General features: G+C 48.1%; 1 protein-coding gene across 3 annotated transcripts; it reads left to right on the plus strand.

The window, feature by feature from the left end:
• The first annotated feature begins 1233 nt into the window (after nt 1-1233).
• Nucleotides 1234-18077, plus strand: Errfi1 (ERBB receptor feedback inhibitor 1). 3 transcript variants are annotated; one of them, XM_075945276.1, is made up of 5 exons: nt 3090-3340; nt 12543-12623; nt 14269-14463; nt 14575-14651; nt 15514-18077. In XM_075945276.1, exons 3-5 carry the CDS (start codon nt 14342-14344, stop codon nt 16695-16697), a joined length of 1383 nt encoding a protein of 460 aa, XP_075801391.1. In that variant the 5' UTR covers nt 3090-3340; nt 12543-12623; nt 14269-14341; the 3' UTR covers nt 16698-18077. The 3 variants fall into 3 exon arrangements, with proteins under 3 accessions (XP_075801390.1, XP_075801391.1, XP_075801389.1); XM_075945275.1 differs by lacking the exons at nt 3090-3340; nt 12543-12623 and adding an exon at nt 1234-1480; XM_075945274.1 differs by lacking the exon at nt 12543-12623.
• The last annotated feature ends 671 nt before the right edge of the window (nt 18078-18748 follow it).

Consider the following 18748-nt stretch of genomic DNA (forward strand, 5'->3'; position numbering starts at 1 on the left):
CCACAGAACTTCTCCACGACTGAGCAAGGGCCATTAGAAGAATAACGGTGGGGTAAAGTCGGTGAAGTCGAAATTCTAATTCCTTCCTCCCCAAAAAAGCGTAAGCTAAATGTTTATTTTTTCAAGTTTAAAGTAGATCCGAAGAGAAAAGCCAGATCAATCATGCATTACTAAAAAAAAAAAATTGTGATTTTTTTTTTAAATATAATTCACCAAAACCTTAGCACACCCCACAGCTCACAAGGTAGACTAAGTATCTTGTTGATGTCTTTCTCACAGAAGGGGTGTGTTCCAGGGTTGCTTTGGTGATTATCACTGTTTTATGAATAGGGGGATATAAAGGCAAGCCAGTCAGGCTAGAGCACGAATTACAACTGTATTGTGTGGACTAGAAAGAGAGTAAGTAGGGTTCTTTCTGGATGAAACTGAACCTCATTGAAGTCCCCATTCAGTAAATGCTGTACTATGAAGTCTGAAAGATGTTCTCAGGTAGATGTTTTAAACACACACACATACACACAGCGGGGTGGAAGAGGAGAGGGAGAGAGAGAGAAGGGGAGGGTAGCCTATGGGTAAACCAGAACATAAAAGGTGGGGGGCATGTGGGACTTCCTGTGACTCTCAAAGCCTAGTTTAACTGGATGAGGTTAGCCCGAGCTATACAGTGAGTTCTAGGCCAGCTTGGGCTACAGAGTAAACTGTGTCTCAGAACCCACCAAAACCTAAACAAGCAAGGAAATAATAAATATCTAGCTAATTTGGCAATAACTAATTTCCGTAAGATTAAAATACTTATTATGTGAAAGGCAGTGAGAAGAAGAACAAACAGAATGTCTAGAAGCGTGGCCGTGAAAACGGTCCAACCAGTCCCTACAGACCAGTCGGGGCCGTCAGTTGCTGAGAACAGGCAAAGGAATACTTGAGATTTTTCTTTTCTTTTCTTTCTTTTCTTTTTTTTTTTTTTTTAAATCTGGTGTTTTAAGGCCTTGAATTCAAAATTAGGCCTTTGAGTTAAATGAAGAAAAATGCAAGTCAATACTGGAAAAGGCAAATCATTTCACGGGGCACAAAGTTAATAGTTAACCAGATAACGAGGCCAGAGCCTCATTCCATATGTTAAACTGGCTCAATTAGGCAGTGCTAAGCATATAACTATCAAGCATTCTTGCTGGAGTGCCAGAGGGCTCTGTGCGGACCACAGAGGTCAGCCACAGGTCTGTGGCCTCTCCTCTGTGGAACACCATTAGGGAGATTTGTACTCGCTCAAACTGAAGGGCTTCGTTCTGTTTGCTTTTTTTCTTTAACTACTCTTGGTTTATCGTTGTATTATTTATTTTACGGTTAAACTATAAACCTGAGTTGCATCACAGGATTTCGGCCCCAAGAAACCTCCTCCCTGGAGACTTGATGGCGTTTTGTCCTTGGGCACCAGTGGCCACCCTGGGGCCGAGAGACATGGAGAACAGCAGGAGCTGGACAGGTAAACCAAGAGGGCTGGGGACAGGCTTGAGGGAGGTGCCCCAAGTGCAGCCTAGCTTTGCCCCAGGCCAGGGATGGGGAGTGAGGCCTCCCTGATCCTGTCCACTGAGCTCTCTCCCTGCTGTATGTCACCTTCCTATACTGTCCCTCACGTTCTCATTGTCCTTTGGTCACCCATATTAATTGTCACAGTGCCCTGTATGTCCTGCAGTGGCTCACCCTGCTCCTCGCTGCCCCTTCCATCCCTTCCTGTCCTTAGCCAGGCACTCACTGCCCACTGGCTTCAGGTTCCTGCAGCATCTCCTGCTGTATCCTGGTGGCCTTGCTGCCTTCGCCATCCCTCGCTGTCCCTTCCTGTCTTCAGTCTCATGCTGTTCCCCACTGCCCCTCAGTTCTCGGCCACTTTCTCCCTCGTCCTCCACCTCCATCCCTGGCTGTAGTGCCCTGACATCCTTCACTGTCCCTTGCTGTTCCTCATTGTCCCCTCCACTCTCCTTGCCAGCCCTCAACTCTCCCTCACTGTACCTCATGTCCTCTCCTGTCCCTCACTGTCCCCCAGAGTCCTCTCCTGTCCCCTAGAGTCCTCTCCTGTCCCTCACTGTCCCCCAGAGTCCTCTCCTGTCTCCTAGAGTCCTCTCCTGTCCCTCACTGTCCCCCAGAGTCCTCTCCTGTCCCCTAGAGTCCTCTCCTGTCCCTCACTGTCCCCCAGAGTCCTCTCCTGCCTCCTAGGGTCCTCTCCTGTTCTTCACTGTCCCCTGAGTCCCTTCATGTCCCCTAGGGTCCTCTTCTGTCCCTCACTGTCCCCCGGAGTCCTCTCCTGTCCCCCGAGTCCTCTTCTGTCCCTCACTGTCCCCCGGAGTCCTCTCCTGTCCCCTAGGGTCCTCTCCTGTCCCTCACTGTCCCCCGGAGTCCTCTCCTGTCCCCTAGGGTCCTCTCCTGTCCCTCACTGTCCCCCGGAGTCCTCTCCTGTCCCCCGAGTCCTCTCCTGTCCCCCGAGTCCTCTTCTGTCCCTCACTGTCCCCCAGTGTCCTCTCCTGTACCTCACTGTCCCTCCGTGTCCTCTTCTGTCCCTCACTGTCCCCCGGAGTCCTCTCCTGTCCCCCGAGTCCTCTTCTGTCCCTCACTGTCCCCCAGTGTCCTCTCCTGTACCTCACTGTCCCTCCGTGTCCTCTCCTGTCCCCCACTTTACCCCAGACTCCTCTCCTGTCCCCTAGAGTCCTCTCCTGTCCCTCACCGTCCCTCACTGCACCTCAGGGTGCCCCTCATCGTCCCAAGCCCCTGCTTTCCTCCGCCCCCCAGAGGGCTTCCTTGGCCCAGGGGCACCTCAGCGCCACTTCCTTCCCGGGGCTGGAAACAGAGCTGCGCACAGCCTTCTGAGGAAAATTCAGTGTCCTCGGGGCTCGGCAGTTCGCACAGAGGTAACCCCCGTCAGAAACATCCCCTCCGGAGATGAGGCTGTTGCCGATGCCCGGCGGGCCCCACACAAACGCTTCGGACGCGGCATTGCCCCTTTAAGCAGCCGGCCGCCCTGATTGGCTGAACGGGGGAGGCGGGGCCGGGAGCGGCGACGTACGCTGTCACTCACCCTATATATACGGGCGGCGGCCGCGGCGGCGGCTGCGGCGGCGGCCGAGTGCGAAGCTGGGCGAGCGAGTGGTGCGAGTGGTGCAGTGTGGTGAGCGGGCGCCGAGAGCGAGGCGGGCACTAGCAAGCCTACGAGCGAGCGGAGAGAGAGGGAGAGAAAGAGAAGGCGAGAGAGCGGCGAGGCGCCTGCGCGATGCTCGGGCCCCTGAGCCCGCGGCTCTGAGCCAGCCGGAACGGACATGCGCGGGAGGGCGCCGCGGGGCCCCGCTCCCCGGGGGTAAGGGGCCTGGCGGGGGTCGGGGAGCCCGGGACGCCGGCGGGGCCGGGGGCGCGGAGGGAGGGCGAGCGGGCGGGCTGGACCGGGGACGGCGGCCGCGCTGCTTTCAGGGGATGGGGCCGGGGCGCGCTAGGAGCCGCGGGCCGGGGCGCTCTGGGCTTCCCGCCGGGGCCATGCCCCCGCTCGCACACGACACGTCTCCCCAGTCCGGGGCTCCGGAGCGGCGGCTGCAGGGTCTTCTGCGGCCGGGGGATGCGGCGGAGCTTCCGAGCACCCCGCGCACCCCCGTCAGTCCGGCCCAGAAAGCTCCAGCGAGAAGCTGTTGCGGGCTCGGAGATGGCTAGTCCCCGGTTGGTACCAGTTTTGAATCGCAGTCCGACTCGGCGAGGAAGGTCATTGCCTCTTTTTTTTCCCCCAACTCATCCGAGTTGTTCTGTGGCCTTTTCCTCTCCAGGAACGTGATTCTCTGCCTTAAATGAATTAAATATTACACAAAGCTGCAGAGTTCGATCGCAAAGGCTCCTTGGCAGTATCATGTATTTATATACATAATATATATATTATATATATATGTCGTATCTTTGTTCAAATTAACCGTGATTGGTGGTGCTGGATGGGTGCTTCCTCGGTCTTTATTAGGATTTCATCACTGCTTGAAAGAAACCAGTCTCCTACCTGATAAAAATGTGAATAGACTGTTAGTCATAAACTTGAGTGTAGTAAGAATAGAGACTGTAGCTTTAAAAGAGCTGTGACGGGAGGTACACCTGCAACACAGGTAGGGCAGGACTGGTTTCCAGGCAACTGTCTGGGGTGAAGAAAGGTGAGGTAGAAATTGCTTTTTTTTTTTTCTTTAAACCTCCTGGGGGTGGGGGAATAAAAGAAGGGCTCTACAGTTTTAAAGTTCCTCCAGTCTCTCTGGGTGTAGTGGGTCCTCATCTCCGAAGAGTGGAACTTCTGGCTTTGCTGTGCCTGCCTGCCCTTTGTTAAAAACCTTTCTTAAAACCTGTATGTAGTTAGGGAGCTTTAAGAAAGATTTTGCTTAAGAGACCAAAGGTGGCCTAAATACCTGTATCAGCAAAAGGGCAAATTTTATAAAAACAAAAATAGTAAGCTGGATTTTTACTAACCTGGCAGTTATGGCTGATTGTTATCAGTCCATCCCTTTCTGGATATTAGAAGGTTGGAAGGAAACACATGAAGGTTTTTAAACAGGAACTGGACATTCTCATTGCCTCCACGTCCTCTGTTCTGGCGGGTGTTTGCTAGTAAGTGGTGAAAACTCTATCTTGGCAGATGCATTAGATGATAAACTCCTTAAGGGCAGGCACTCTGCCTTGGAGAGCTTTTATTTTCCGCAGCCTTGCACGTAGCTGATGTTGATAAATAAATGCTGAGAAGCGTGGCTCACATTTTAAGACTCAATGGGATTGGCCCAGGCACTGATAAAGTTTGGAAAGAAAAATCTGTTCCTTTTTAATGGCTCTTATGAAATGTCTGAATTACTCATATTTTTGAGAAGTAGAATTACCAATTTTTAACAAGTTGGATCTCCTACTTTGGGTTTACAATAGAAACTTTTGAGCCATTTGTGTGACTTAATTATGTTGTAGTCTTTAGGTGTTTTTGTTTCTTTTTTTTTTCCTAATGATACTCTTTATTGCCGCTTCTCCAGAGTTGTACTAGATAATACTGCCTTTCTGCTCATACTAATAGTAGCTTGTAAATGCAAGTTCCCTAAATTACAGGTGCAATCTAACATGCTTGCAACTGACCTGATTGTCAGCATACCATCAAGTTGCTTTAGAGAGGTGAGCAGAGGAGGGGAAAGGTGGTGCCCAGGGTAATTCCTGGAATTTGAATGTCATTGGCTCCCTCCACTAGAGACGCAACTCCACTCAGCCTCCATAAACAGGAACTGGTCCCTCGTCATCAGGGTGCGCACAGCATCCTTTGCAGGTGTTGGCCATGCTTTGTGAAAGCTAATGAATAATAATTCTCTAGATAAGCCCAGTTCAGTTGTGGTATGCTGACATTGTTCACACAGTTTAAACTTGATTAAGTGTGGATAAAACTGGTGAACGTCATAATCCAAAAAGTAAATTACTAACTTAACAGGATTGGTGTTGAGAAAAAGTTAGTGTGGGATTCAAACTTCACAAGGTGAGATTTGTAGTCATATTGATAATTTAGTTCATTTTAGAATATCAAATCAGGGGCAGGGGATTGCAGACTGACTGGTGTTCAGGCCTCAGTGAATAGATCTTTTACAGTCCGGAACTAGAGGTCTTTTCCATTTGAAACAGAACGACAAGGACTAGAAGTTACTGTTCAAAAGCTCTTATTAGCACCAGGCAGTGGTGGCTCCCGCCTTTAATCCCAGCACTCACGAGGCAGAGACTGCTGTGAGTTCAAGGCCAACCTGGTCTACAGAGCTAGTTCCAGGACAGCTAGGACTGTTACAAAGAGAAAAACAAAAACAAGGGGAAAAAAAAAGCTCTTACTAACAACACATAGCTAAGAAGAAACTTCACTAAGTACAGATTCTTACTCCACATGGAAGGTTCTTCTACCTCATTTCATGCCTCCCTTCTCTGTCCTTTAAGAAATCGGTTCAGAGAGTCACCTGTCTAGTGAGGCCTCCCCGACCACCTGTGTAAATAAGTTCTCTGCCTCCCTGCCCTGTCGCTGTGCCCTGTTCGTTTCCTTGAGAGTTATCACCATCTGAAATTGTTTGTTATCCCCATCCCCATTGGATGGAGGGTTTCTTCAGGCAGCAACCACTGTTCTTCATCTGATGTAGTCTCTGGTCCAGAAGAAGCATCATCCAGCATGTACTTGTGAAAAGAATTCATGTTTGCTCTCTAAGAATTTGGCCTGAAGGAAGTTGAGTACCAGTTTCTGTCTTTGCAGCTAGCTAACATACAGGTTTTAACTATTCCTCCTTTGTATAGCATCACTTTATTTAGGCAAGCAAGAGCGTTAGAAGAGGCCAGGCTGCCTAAAGTGATGATACCACAGAGAAGAGGCGTGTGGTGAAAGTGCAGTGTGGAAAATGCTGGCTAGCTCACACACAGGATAGCCCAGACTGGCTAGCTCACACGCAGGATAGCCCAGACTGGCTGGCTCACACGCAGGATAGCCCAGACTGGCTGGCTCACACGCAGGATAGCCCAGACTGGCTAGCTCACACGCAGGATAGCCCAGACTGGCTAGCTCACACACAGGATAGCCCAGACTGGCTAGCTCACACGCAGGATAGCCCAGACTGGCTAGCTCACACGCAGGATAGCCCAGACTGGCTGGCTCACACGCAGGATAGCCCAGACTGGCTAGCTCACACGCAGGATAGCCCAGACTGGCTAGCTCACACACAGGATAGCCCAGACTGGCTAGCTCACACGCAGGATAGCCCAGACTGGCTAGCTCACACGCAGGATAGCCCAGAATGGCTGGCTCACACGCAGGATAGCCCAGACTGGCTGGCTCACACGCAGGATAGCCCAGACTGGCTGGCTCACACGCAGGATAGCCCAGACTGGCTGGCTCACACGCAGGATAGCCCAGACTGGCTAGCTCACACGCAGGATAGCCCAGAATGGCTGGCTCACACGCAGGATAGCCCAGAATGGCTAGCTCACACACAGGATAGCCCAGACTGGCTGGCTCACACGCAGGATAGCCCAGACTGGCTAGCTCACACGCAGGATAGCCCAGACTGGCTGGCTCACACGCAGGATAGCCCAGACTGGCTGGCTCACACGCAGGATAGCCCAGACTGGCTGGCTCACACGCAGGATAGCCCAGACTGGCTGGCTCACACGCAGGATAGCCCAGACTGGCTGGCTCACACGCAGGATAGCCCAGACTGGCTGGCTCACACGCAGGATAGCCCAGACTGGCTGGCTCACACGCAGGATAGCCCAGACTGGCTGGCTCACACGCAGGATAGCCCAGACTGGCTGGCTCACACGCAGGATAGCCCAGACTGGCTGGCTCACACGCAGGATAGCCCAGACTGGCTAGCTCACACGCAGGATAGCCCAGAATGGCTGGCTCACACGCAGGATAGCCCAGAATGGCTGGCTTACACACAGGATAACTCGGATAGTCTTTTTCTCAGCCTGCTTTATTTCCTCATTAGCAAAATGGAGTTTATAATTCCTGCCTCCTCTTAGAGGGGTGTTGTGGGGACCAAGTGAGATAATATATAAGAAAGTGCTTTGTAATTTGTAGAGTGCCTTACAGATAAAATACTTCTGTTACTGAATTCCAGGTTTCATGATAGAGCCAAGTCATAATGGCATCATTGGGATCCATGCTATGAGAATGTTAAAAAGAAGCCTATTTGGATATAGGTGGTAGCCCTTTTACAAGTAGACACACGCCACATCAAATAACTATGTATACAGAGCCCGTTGTGGGGCATCATTATAACAGTAAAGATAAGGACTGTCAAAGAATTACTTCAGTGATCTAGAAGGTTAGTTTATACCACCATCTGCTCATTTTAGATATCTAAGGCCAAATACATAATTGATGACTTTTTAGTAGGGAAATTTGAGGCAGTGAAATGGGAACATTCATAGGCTTTGGGTTACTCAAGGAAATACTGTTACCAAATAGAATCCCTCCAGAAATGTCTCCACCTTCCCCATAGCAGTCAAGTGTGTATCTTAAGTAATTTTTAGCCCATCAGTTTGAAGAGCCTCTGGGAGTAGAAGAGAGGCTGGAGTATGATCAAGAACCTGAACTTCGAAGCCAGGCTTCCTGGAGGAAGCCTTGGCATTACTGTGGCTCACCAGATCTGCGAGGGATCAGGTTCCAGAGGCTCCTCAAGTGTAATTGAGAGTAGTGATGGTCACACACCCACCTTACAGGGTTGGTGCAAGGACAAAACCCTGAAAAGGCTTCCTGACAGTGTCCCGGATGTTAGTTATTAGTAGCGCCTGTGTATTCACTTTAACAGTCTGGAGTGGTCCATTGGGTTATTTAAATGCTTGTTAAATAAACTTGAAGTTTTAAAGACTCACTTCCCATCATTAGACTACTGTGCTCATTGTCATTAAGATTACAACAGAACCCACAGATCTTTCTCAGGTATGAAGTATTATGTCCGAAAGGAATAGTCTTCTGTCCTGTGTGTGCTCACCTGTGTTTGTGGATGCTACTGTTGATTGTGGTGCTGTAGGAAAAATACCAGTGGCAAAACAACACATTGTTGGCTGCCCTCCTGTAACTGTATTGCCCTAAAATCCTGAGAGACAAACGGGGTTACAGGGCTGTTTGTTGATTATGGTGAATGAATGAAGGTGCTTAGCTAGGAGTTTTCTGGATTGTTGAAGAAGTTCTAGCCTTTGATTATTATTTTGACAGTATGGGTATAAATTATTTTCCTTATAGCCTTCATTTTCACCACCTGCAAGTGGGCCAGAAATGGGGGGGGGGGTTAATTTAAGGCCCTCTGAGGAATGGTGTTGAGAAATGGGGGGGTACATTTAAGGCCCTCTGAGGAATGGTATTGAGAAATGGGAGAGTACATTTAAGGCCCTCTGAGGAGTGGTGTTGAGAAATGGGGAGGTACATTTAAGGCCCTCTGAGGAGTGTTGTTGAGAAATGGGGGGGTACATTTAAGGCCCTCTGAGGAACGGTGTTGAGAAATGGGGGGGTACATTTAAGGCCCTCTGAGGAATGGTGTTGAGAAACGGGGGGGGTACATTTAAGGCCCTCTGAGGAGTGGTGTTGAGAAATGGGGGGGTACATTTAAGGCCCTCTGAGGAGTGGTGTTGAGAAGTGGGGGGGTACATTTAAGGCCCTCTGAGGAGTGGTGTTGAGAAATGGGGGGGGTACATTTAAGGCCCTCTGAGGAGTGGTGTTGAAAATGCACAACTCTTCATTTTAATTTTATCCTTTTGAACAGCATTTTAATATTTGCTGAAAGTGTCACATTTTACTTGATTTTTATTTAAAAAGTCATTCATGCATCTAATATAAAAGCCATTTCTGCCTTTTCACAGTAAGCATATAACAAATTTTTTTTGTTTTTCGTTTTGTTTTTTGAGACAGGGTTTCTCTGTGTAATTTTGGAGCCTGTCCTGGAACTAGCTCTTGTAGACCAGGCTGGCCTTGAACTCACAGACATCTGCCCCACCTGCCTCTGCCTCCAGAGTGCTAGGATAAAGCCGTGTGCCAACACTGGCACGAAGAAATTTTCTTAGCTTGCCTCTTTCTTTCCCTATTCCCAAATCATAGCTTTTAAAATGAAATCTGAAAATCTTTGCTCTTGAAATGTCTGTGCAGATTGCCCTTGTGCTTTCTGTAAATCAGTGCGGTGACACCACCTGCCTGATCCAAACTGCTTCCGCAGCCAGGAAGACACATGTCACTTTGTGCCGCTGATTGACTAGAAGTATGGCCTAGTCTATGATTTTTAGCTCCTCCTGCATGACTGCAACAGTGCTGAGCATGCAGGCGGGTGCTAAGTCATTTTTCTCAGATTATTAATAAAAGTTGATAAAACAGCCAGTAAAACTGATTTCCATTTTCTCTCAAAGGTAATCAGACTGTGTGTGTGTGTGTGTGTGTGTGTGTGTGTGTGTGTGTGTGTGTGTGTTAGCATAGACAGTGGCATATTTGGGGAGGAGTGAAAGTCATATCACGTGTCCAGTTCTAATCAGTTTCTTGTGATAAATCTTGGCCGTATAGTTATGTTATTTCTTCGTTGGTTATAGAAGTAGTCAGGTGATTGTTAAATGCAGCTGAAAAGACCAGTTATCATTCTTGATAAACATAAATCAGGTTCTAGAAGCAGACTGAGAGAAGGAAATTACATCACACTCTTAAATAAGGAAGCACTGGGCAGAGCTGGATGAGTTGTAAGACAAAAATGTGCCCCTCCTCCTCCCAGGGATAGCTCTTGAGATGTATTAGTGAGATCTCACGGCAAGGTAAGCATATCTAGGTTACGGCCTTAAGGTAGCCTGGCTTTGTGTGTTAAAGCAGTTCCAAAGTGAGTGTTTTCAAGATGAAGCCATGTGCATTCACCTTAGAAAGCCCTGCGCAGTGAGCTGTTGGTGTAGCATGACTTCTATTTTTGAAAGAAAGTAACAAAGTAGCAACAAAAGCAAGGTGAGTGGATTACAGTCCCACAGGAGTGGTATATAAGGAAGGGTCCAGTTTGTCCTCACTGCTCTAAGTGCATACTAAGGACTCTTCAGACATTTGCTTAGTCTCCACACTGCCCGCTCTGGATTCGGGGGGCTCTAGGGTACCCTAAGTGTGTTAGAGTATTACTGCCCGTCTCACCGCTCTAATGATACTGAGTTGATCCCATAACTTTTTTTTTTTTTTTTTTTTTTTTTTGCTTTTTCCCTTCGCTCCTTTCTTTAGCCTGAGGAACATCTCATGTGGTTGTGTTTTACAGTCTGAGGCGGCTGTTTTCACAGTGTTCACTTAATATGTACTAAACTAAATGTGCACCGCCAGTTCTGGATTTGGAGGGTGAGAGGGAAACCTGGGCACAGCATAGAATAGCCAGGAGCAGAGAGACATGGCTCTGGCTTTTAGTAAAGGGGAGGGGTGTTGTTGAGAGCACAGTATGAGAAGAGCAGCCTTAAAGCATAGGAGAAGAGCGAGAGCTGAAACGGTAGATTAAGTAAGGCCTCACTGTGGAGGTCTTCTGTAACGGGTAGGGAGCTTTTAGAGCCTTTATGGGTTCTTTTTGGGGTGGCAATTGAGGAACATTGATCTGATCCTGTTGGTGGTTTAAGTATTTTCAGACTGGAGGCCAGTTGGAAGCAGTAAGGGGAAGAGAGACTTGGAGGTGTAGGGACTGTGTATGGGGTTGGCAGGTGAATGCATCGTGGCCTTACTTAGGCTAACAGTGGCACCTCAGGAAATGGGATCCTTCTGAACCAGAAAGGGGGCTGAGTTAAGAAACAGAAGGAATTGGGGTTTGGAGACTGTAAGATGCCAGAGGCCCATCCAAGTGGAAAGATAATCACCAGACAGTAAGAAATGCAAAGTTGAAGCCAGGTTGCACTCACCTGTTTCAGAGTTGTCTGTGGAGTTGAAGCCCTAGAAATGAATGAAATGATTTGAAGAGTAGGAAGCGCTGCCGAGAAGCGAGGGTTGGCAGTCCACACTGCATTTGCCTCCCTGACAGTGCTAACGTTCCCTCATGACTGTGTGAGTTATGTCATGCCCACGGGTCTTTGGGGCCTGGTCTGTGCTGTGCTACCTGGAGCAGCGTTCACTTTGCTGTTCTTGGGTTTTGCAGCAGGACGTCATCTTGTACTTTTAGGTATGGATACTCGTACATCAGTGTACCTCTGCTTATTGTCTTCACGGATGGAGAGGTAGAGCTAACTTTAGTTATAAGAGCTTGAATAAAATTTAAAACATTGCAGCGTTAGTCAGGTTTCACTTGAGTGACGTGTGACCAGGTCGGTTTCTCTGCCCCCACCAGGAATATACAGCCTAAATATTAGTCTTGTTTTTTGTTTTTTTAAGATAGGTAGAAGATTTTCAGTTGGTCTTCTAACCTTAGTTTAACTCTAGAGAGACTGTGTGATCTACACCTTAAACCTGTGGCATGCTGCTCTCGGTTTACAGCCTGAAGTTATTTCCACAGATGAGAACACCGCGGTTATATTGCTCTCCTTGCTTCTGCCATGCAAGCAAGTAGGAAGTTCGGATAGTTTCATAACATGGCCCATTCACAATTCCCCATTGAAATTTAGAGGCAGGTCACCTTCTATGAATACACAAAGGCACTATTGTGGTCAGAAGTGAGCTGGCTTAGTGAACACAATTCTTTTTATACTAAAAAAAAAATTTTTTTCCTTAAGAAAGCTAACGAGTAGGTGATGGAAACAAAGAATAAAAAATAACTTTTTCTAGAACATGTAAATAATTTTAAGTGAGCACTGAAATATAAGTTTAGGGTTCCAAGGCAACTTGAGCAGAGGCGATAGTTACACAATCACTCTGTTGAAAGCTAAGCTGGGGATGGCATTAGGAGGCTGACACAGTAATTACTAGTCGGACTCGTTGGCGTGCCGACAGGTGGGGGCTGGGCCTGCAGGATCCCCCGCAGCATCGGCCTGTAATCGGGACCAACAATCTTCAAACGTGCGCTCCCAAACTACTTAAACACCACGTCCTTCCTCCCATCTCGCCTTTCATTTTCACATCTCCACAGGTCCTTTCCCTGCAGTCTCTCAGGCTCGCCAGTGTTTAGAAAAGGCTTGACAGACATAGGGAGAGACGAGCCCTTTCCAAAGTAAAAATGTGTTTTTAAATTATTACTTTATGGTCAGTAACACCTCTGCTTCATTTCAGTAATCTGAAAACCAAGACGTAGAAACCACCCGCTGACAAGGCTCCTTAAGTGACACATGACCTATGTGTCATGTATCTTTGAGAGACTGGTTTGAAAGGAATAAAGTTTGACTCTTTGAAATAATATTGTAAGCCTGTCATAAAATCACTGGCTCATCATTGGAACACCAGCTGTGGAAACATCTGTGGAGGATTGTTTTTAGATCATTAGCTTAAAAAACAAAACAAACAAAAAAAACTTATTCCTTCCATATAGTTTATATTCAGTTGATAACAAACATTCTCTTATTGAGCCCAGGTACCTATGATTAAGGCAGTAGGGACACAAAGCCCAGTTTATTAGACCTGGGATTTGTAGATAATGGGTGCTTAGTGCTGAGTAATTTAATAATAACAATAAAAGGAGCTCTCTGTGGAGCCCCTCCAGCCAGCAGAATTGTGCGCCTCTCCTCCTCAGGCCGGCAGTGTCCGCACTTGGTAGGTGTGCAAATATTTAATGGCAGAATGGTGTAGAGTGTTTGGAGATCTCAAAGGGGCCTGTGTTCTGAGCAGTCCACAGAGGAGGTCCTGCTGTCTGTGAAGGGGAGAAGCCGAGCTCACCAAGTGCACGTGACTATCTGAAGACCACAGGGGTTGAGCTCCTGGGCCTTCAGACCTGTGGCGTCCAGTAAGGGGGCTTCTGAAGTTTCCGAACTATCTTTTGCCTCTGTGATCCATGCCCTACAGGGGAGCAGGATGTGAGTTACTGGGATTTCACAAGGGAGAATGCAAGGAATGTCCCTTGTGGAGGGAGGACGTTGTCCAAAGCCAACACTGAAGCTGGTGCTCTCGCAGAACTTGATTTTCACAAGCTAACAGAAGCTAGGATCTTCATATATGACTGTCTCTCCTGAGCAAGTACTAACTGGAGAATATGGCTTCTGTGACCAACTGAAAAACAGAGTCCAGATAAATGTTAGACTGTGGGGCGGGTAGGTGGAAAATCTCAGTTGTGAGCACTAGTGACTGTAACTGCTAGCTCAGCATATGAAGCACAGTACTTTCTAAAATTACTGTTTTTCCCCCTATGGGTAGGTGAGGGTAAGGCAGGGTCTTGCTATGTAGTCCAAACTGGCCTTGAACCCACCATCCTCCTGCCTCAGTCTCCCAAGTACTGGAATTACAGCTATGCACCGTGCCTGGCTTAAAATTCCTTTCTTAGCTTGGGAAGTCTGGGTGGGATCTACTGTGCTTCCTGCTGTGGTACAGCCTCGGGGTAGAAGGTCCAGTTAGTGGGCTGGAGGGAGGGCTGTGTGCTTTGGAAAGCGAGGGTGATTTGTTGTGCAACTGGTAAACTCTGTAGCAAGGGCTGGCTTTTCTGGCAATGGATTCTTTCTTCTGTGAAAAATGTTTCAAGTGTCAGGTTAGTATTTACAAAACAGTTACGTTGCTGTCTACATTTTAAGTATCCTCATGAGGAGAACTAGAAAGTCTGTAACCAGATTTTCCCACCTCCTCCTATCTCTGATGTTAGCTCCTTACGCGGCAGCATAGACTATACTATTTGTGAATTACTTAGAGGGTCTCTTATTTCTTGATTTCCCCAGGGAATGAAAGCTACTGGCTGACTTAGAACCCCCTGGGCTTCACAGATTTGAAGACATCCCAGAGTGAGGCACAATGTCAACAGCAGGAGTTGCTGCTCAGGATATTCGAGTCCCATTAAAAACTGGATTTCTGCATAATGGCCAAGCCTTGGGGACTATGAAGACCTGCTGGGGCAGTCGCAGTGAGTTTGAAAAGTAAGTCCAGACTGGCCTGACTGCCCCACGTTGTATGCGCGTTCCCGACACTACCGCCACAGAGGATGGGATTGTACTTGCTCATGACCGTGATGTTTTCTTTGCTTTCAGTAACTTTCTAAATATTGATCCAATCACCATGGCCTACAGTCTGAAGTCCCCTGCTCAAGAGCACCTAACAACTCTCGGTATGTCTGACAATCTGCTGTGGAGTAGCCACACACGGAGGGGCGGGCAGGCTCCTCAGCTTTGCCTTGGGTTTTGGAGGAGGAAACTAGGTAGCTTCCGTTTCCAACAAGCCTGACACCTAGTGGCCGCAGCCTCTGAAGAGACTTTTTTCTTAGATGTCTCTATCTAGTTAAGGGAACTGCGGAAGTGTGGGTTTTCTGAGTCAAGAATTGCTATGCTCTCGGGTATGGCGCAGACTTCACTCTGTACCACCTTGGGCTGTATGTGCTGTTTATTCCTGCACTAATGCACATTTGAAAGCAGCGGGTACAAGCAGTACCCATGCTAACCAGACTTGGAAAACTGGGCGGTTATTTTCACGTGAACATTATGTTCCTTAGGTGTTTGTGGAGAGCTTCTTAGCCGGTGGATGCACTAGAAATGAGGCCATTCAATTAAGATATGCTGGCAGGAAGGCCCTCACCTCGCCTTATCTCACTCATGCCCGGCATGCCTTGTACTGTCGCATGTCTTAAGTGGAAGGCCTGGTGTAGCATGGTGCTCATGTAAATTATACGCTGTTCATCTTCTGTGAATTTTGCACACGTCACAAAACTTGCCTGGGACGTGTGGGTGTATGCCGAGCACATGTCTAAGGGAGATGGCAGAGATAATTTGTTCTTTGAACCAGATCACGTGTGTTCCCCTACTCTGGCTCTAATTATACCTGTGGTGGTTGCATGGGTGTCCTCGGGGTTACACCAGTCAGGTGCTTCCCTGACTTGGGCAGAGAACTAGAGCGCAAGTCCTGGGCCCTCTGAGGGGGTGAAGGACAAAGGGTAGCACTTCTCGTGATGAGCATTGCTTGTGCCTTCATTTCAGGGTGTGCTGCGCGGTCTGCTCCGGTGAGTGGCCACTTCTTTGCAGAATATGGCCCGTCTCCAAAGTCAAGCTTGCCTCCTCTTATTATTCCCTCAAGTGACAGCTCAGGACAGCGTGAAGAAGATCAAGTTGTGTGTGGTCTTAAGAAACTCTCGGTGAATGGGGTCTGCACGTCCACACCTCCGCTTACACCCATCAAACACTGCTCTTCCCCTTTCCCCTGTGCCTCTCCATGTGATCGGGGCTCTCGGCCGCTCCCCCCATTGCCCATCTCTGAAGACCTGTCTCTGGATGAGGCCGACTGTGAGGTAGAATTTCTAACCAGCTCAGACACGGACTTCCTTTTAGAAGACTGTGCCCCTTCTGATTTCAGATATGGCGTTCCTGGCAGGCGAAGCTTCCGTGGGTGCGGACAGATCAACTATGCATATTTTGACACCCCAACTGTCTCTGTAGCAGATCTCAGCTGCCCATCTGACCAGAATAGAGTGGTTCCAGATCCAAACCCTCCCCCGCCTCAAAGCCATCGCAGATTAAGGAGGTCTCACTCGGGACCAGCTGGGTCATTTAACAAGCCAGCCATCCGGATATCTAGCTACACACATAGAGCTTCCCCCAGCTCAGATGAAGACAAGCCTGAGGTCCCTCCCAGGGTTCCTATACCTCCTCGGCCGGCAAAGCCAGACTACAGAAGGTGGTCTGCGGAAGTGACCTCCAACACATACAGTGATGAAGACAGGCCTCCCAAAGTCCCCCCAAGAGAACCTTTGTCACGGAGTAATTCCCGTACCCCAAGTCCTAAAAGCCTTCCATCTTACCTCAATGGGGTCATGCCCCCCACACAGAGCTTTGCCCCTGACCCCAAGTATGTCAGCAGCAAAGCCCTGCAAAGACAGAGCAGCGAAGGGTCTGCCAACAAGGTTCCCTGCATCCTGCCCATTATTGAAAATGGGAAGAAGGTTAGTTCAACGCATTATTACCTGCTACCTGAGAGACCGCCGTACCTAGACAAGTATGAGAAGTATTTTAGGGAAGCGGAAGAAACAGACCCAAGCACCCAAATTCAGCCATTGCCTGCTGCCTGTGGTATGGCTTCTGCCACAGAAAAGCTGGCCTCCCGGATGAAAACAGACATGGGCAGTCACGGAAAGCGCAAACACTTATCCTACGTGGTTTCTCCGTAACTATGAGGTCCTGCGTGGCTCAGCAGAAGTTACGTGGAGTGGATGGCTCCCAGCTTCCCAGTTTGAGGTTCATAGGACAATGTCAGGTTGCAGGATGAAGTTGGACTCCGTCTTAATGGGACGTGAGGTGCTATTACGCTGGGAGTCCCTGGTTGATCAGCGTAGGAGGAAAAGTCTGTAATTTAAAGACGTGCTAGAGGGGAGGGAAGAATGGGCAGACTTTTATATTTGACTACAGTACATGCCTGTGTATAAATGTGCGGTGTAACCCTAGACCATAGCTGCAGGATAACCAATTAGTCACTATCGTAGAGTAATATATATTCAGAATAATTAAAACCAAGCTGGGGGAGCAGCTCCTGATAGTGTGAAAATTGAGCAGATGAAAGAAAGCAGTATTGTTAGATCAAATTATAAATTTGTGTTTGTTAAGTTTAAAGGTTCCTGGCGTTCGGGCCTGCTATATAGGTCGTGTGCCTGTCCCCCATCCCCACCCCAGCAGTCTTCTCCGTACAGGATAGGGCATGCTCTTCGCTGGGCCTGTGCCGTCTTGTTAAAATCATTCTATGGCCAAACACTTGTAGCTCTAGCGTTTTGTCTTGTTGAGAAGGACAGCGGTTTCTGGACCATGTCATCACCTGTGTGTCTCACATCTTGAAAATGGCAGAATTGGTGAATAACTCTCCCTGCTGGTCCTGCTTTTCCCGTCCACTGAAACGGCTGTTGTAGCAGAGGCTTTCAAGGAAGTACAGTGGAGTCGTACTGGCCGTCAGTGTTGGGGGTGCAAGTTTTATAGATTAATACAGCAATTAGCTCTGATTGAGAGTTACTCTCTGGGGATGTATGGTATGTTTTTTTTAGGCTTAATAAACAAGTACAACACAAGCTGGCCTTGTGTTGCTGGTTCCTATTCAGTATTTCCTGGGGATTGTTTGCTTTTTAAGTGAGACACTTCTGACCAATAGCACAGAACGTCTTAATGCCAGAGGTCACTTCAGCATCTTCCTGCTTTGAACTCAGTCTGGCTGCTTCACTGCCCTGAGATTCAGCGAGACACGTAGCTTTGTTCAGTTTTTTTTTTTTTACAGCCTCTGATGCGTTTATCTTGTATGGATAAGCACAAAGAGAAGGTGCTTGCTGACAGAGGGCACTGCTGCAATGTCCCAGCAGGCTGTTCAGTGTCGACTGCTGAATGGCGTTATTTGAGCTATTGAAAGCTTACTGTATAGCGTGAACTAAATGAAGGTTAAAACATGCTTTAGAACAATGCACTGATCTCTGCACTGTGTGTACAGTATTGGACAAAGGATTTATTCATTTTGTTGCATTATTTTGAATATTGTCTTTTCATTTTAATAAAGTTATATTACTTATTTATGACACCGTTAATAATGAGTCTTGTCTAAACTCTTATGTCTCAGGCAACTGATCACCTTATTTTTAAAGCATGACAGAGTCTCTGAAGTAAATACATGTTGAAACTTACTGTAGGTTTCTAAATGACAATTTGAGCAACTTACTTGGGTATTCTAAACATGCATGGTGGCTGGGACCTGGCTCGGTTAGAGTGCTTGCCTAGCGTTCACCAGCCCTGGGTTCTATCTCTAGTACCACATAAACTGGGCATGATAGCACATGCCCAGAAGCCCACTGTCTGGGCGGCAGAGGCTGGAGGATCGGGAGGTCAAGGTCATCTTTGGTTACTTATGGCATTTGAGGTCAGCCTGGGCCACATGAGTCCACAGTAAAACCACGCTCTTTGTTTTTACCGAACTACGAGAACTTGGCTGTGGTGCTCCTGTGAGAAGAGTAACGTGAGGAGGGTCGGGTGCTGTGCAGGGCGCTGTGCAGTTCCTGAGAAGCACGCAGTGCACGGACTTGATCTAACTCACTTTGAGCTAAGTCTGGACTACTCTGGCTTCTCTTGCTTATTTGAAGCCTTCAAAGGAATCTCCACTGCTAAAGGCCGCCATCAGAGCTGGGTGGCGGGCCCTGTGTGTCAGGTGTCATTCTAGCTTGGGAACTCATTCGATAACACTCAGTAGCAGCAG

The sequence above is a fragment of the Microtus pennsylvanicus genome, chromosome 13 (genome assembly GCF_037038515.1).
Source record: "Microtus pennsylvanicus isolate mMicPen1 chromosome 13, mMicPen1.hap1, whole genome shotgun sequence".
In the NCBI taxonomy this organism is placed as follows: domain Eukaryota; kingdom Metazoa; phylum Chordata; class Mammalia; order Rodentia; family Cricetidae; genus Microtus; species Microtus pennsylvanicus.

Bases quoted from the DNA above. Each gene is read 5' to 3' on its own strand.
- Errfi1 (XM_075945275.1), top strand. From the start codon at position 14,342: ATGTCAACAGCAGGAGTTGCTGCTCAGGATATTCGAGTCCCATTAAAA. The intron at 14,464-14,574 runs GTAAGTCCAGAC...CTTTGCTTTCAG, and splicing joins AGTCGCAGTGAGTTTGAAAA to TAACTTTCTAAATATTGATC. The intron at 14,652-15,513 runs GTATGTCTGACA...CCTTCATTTCAG, and splicing joins AGAGCACCTAACAACTCTCG to GGTGTGCTGCGCGGTCTGCT.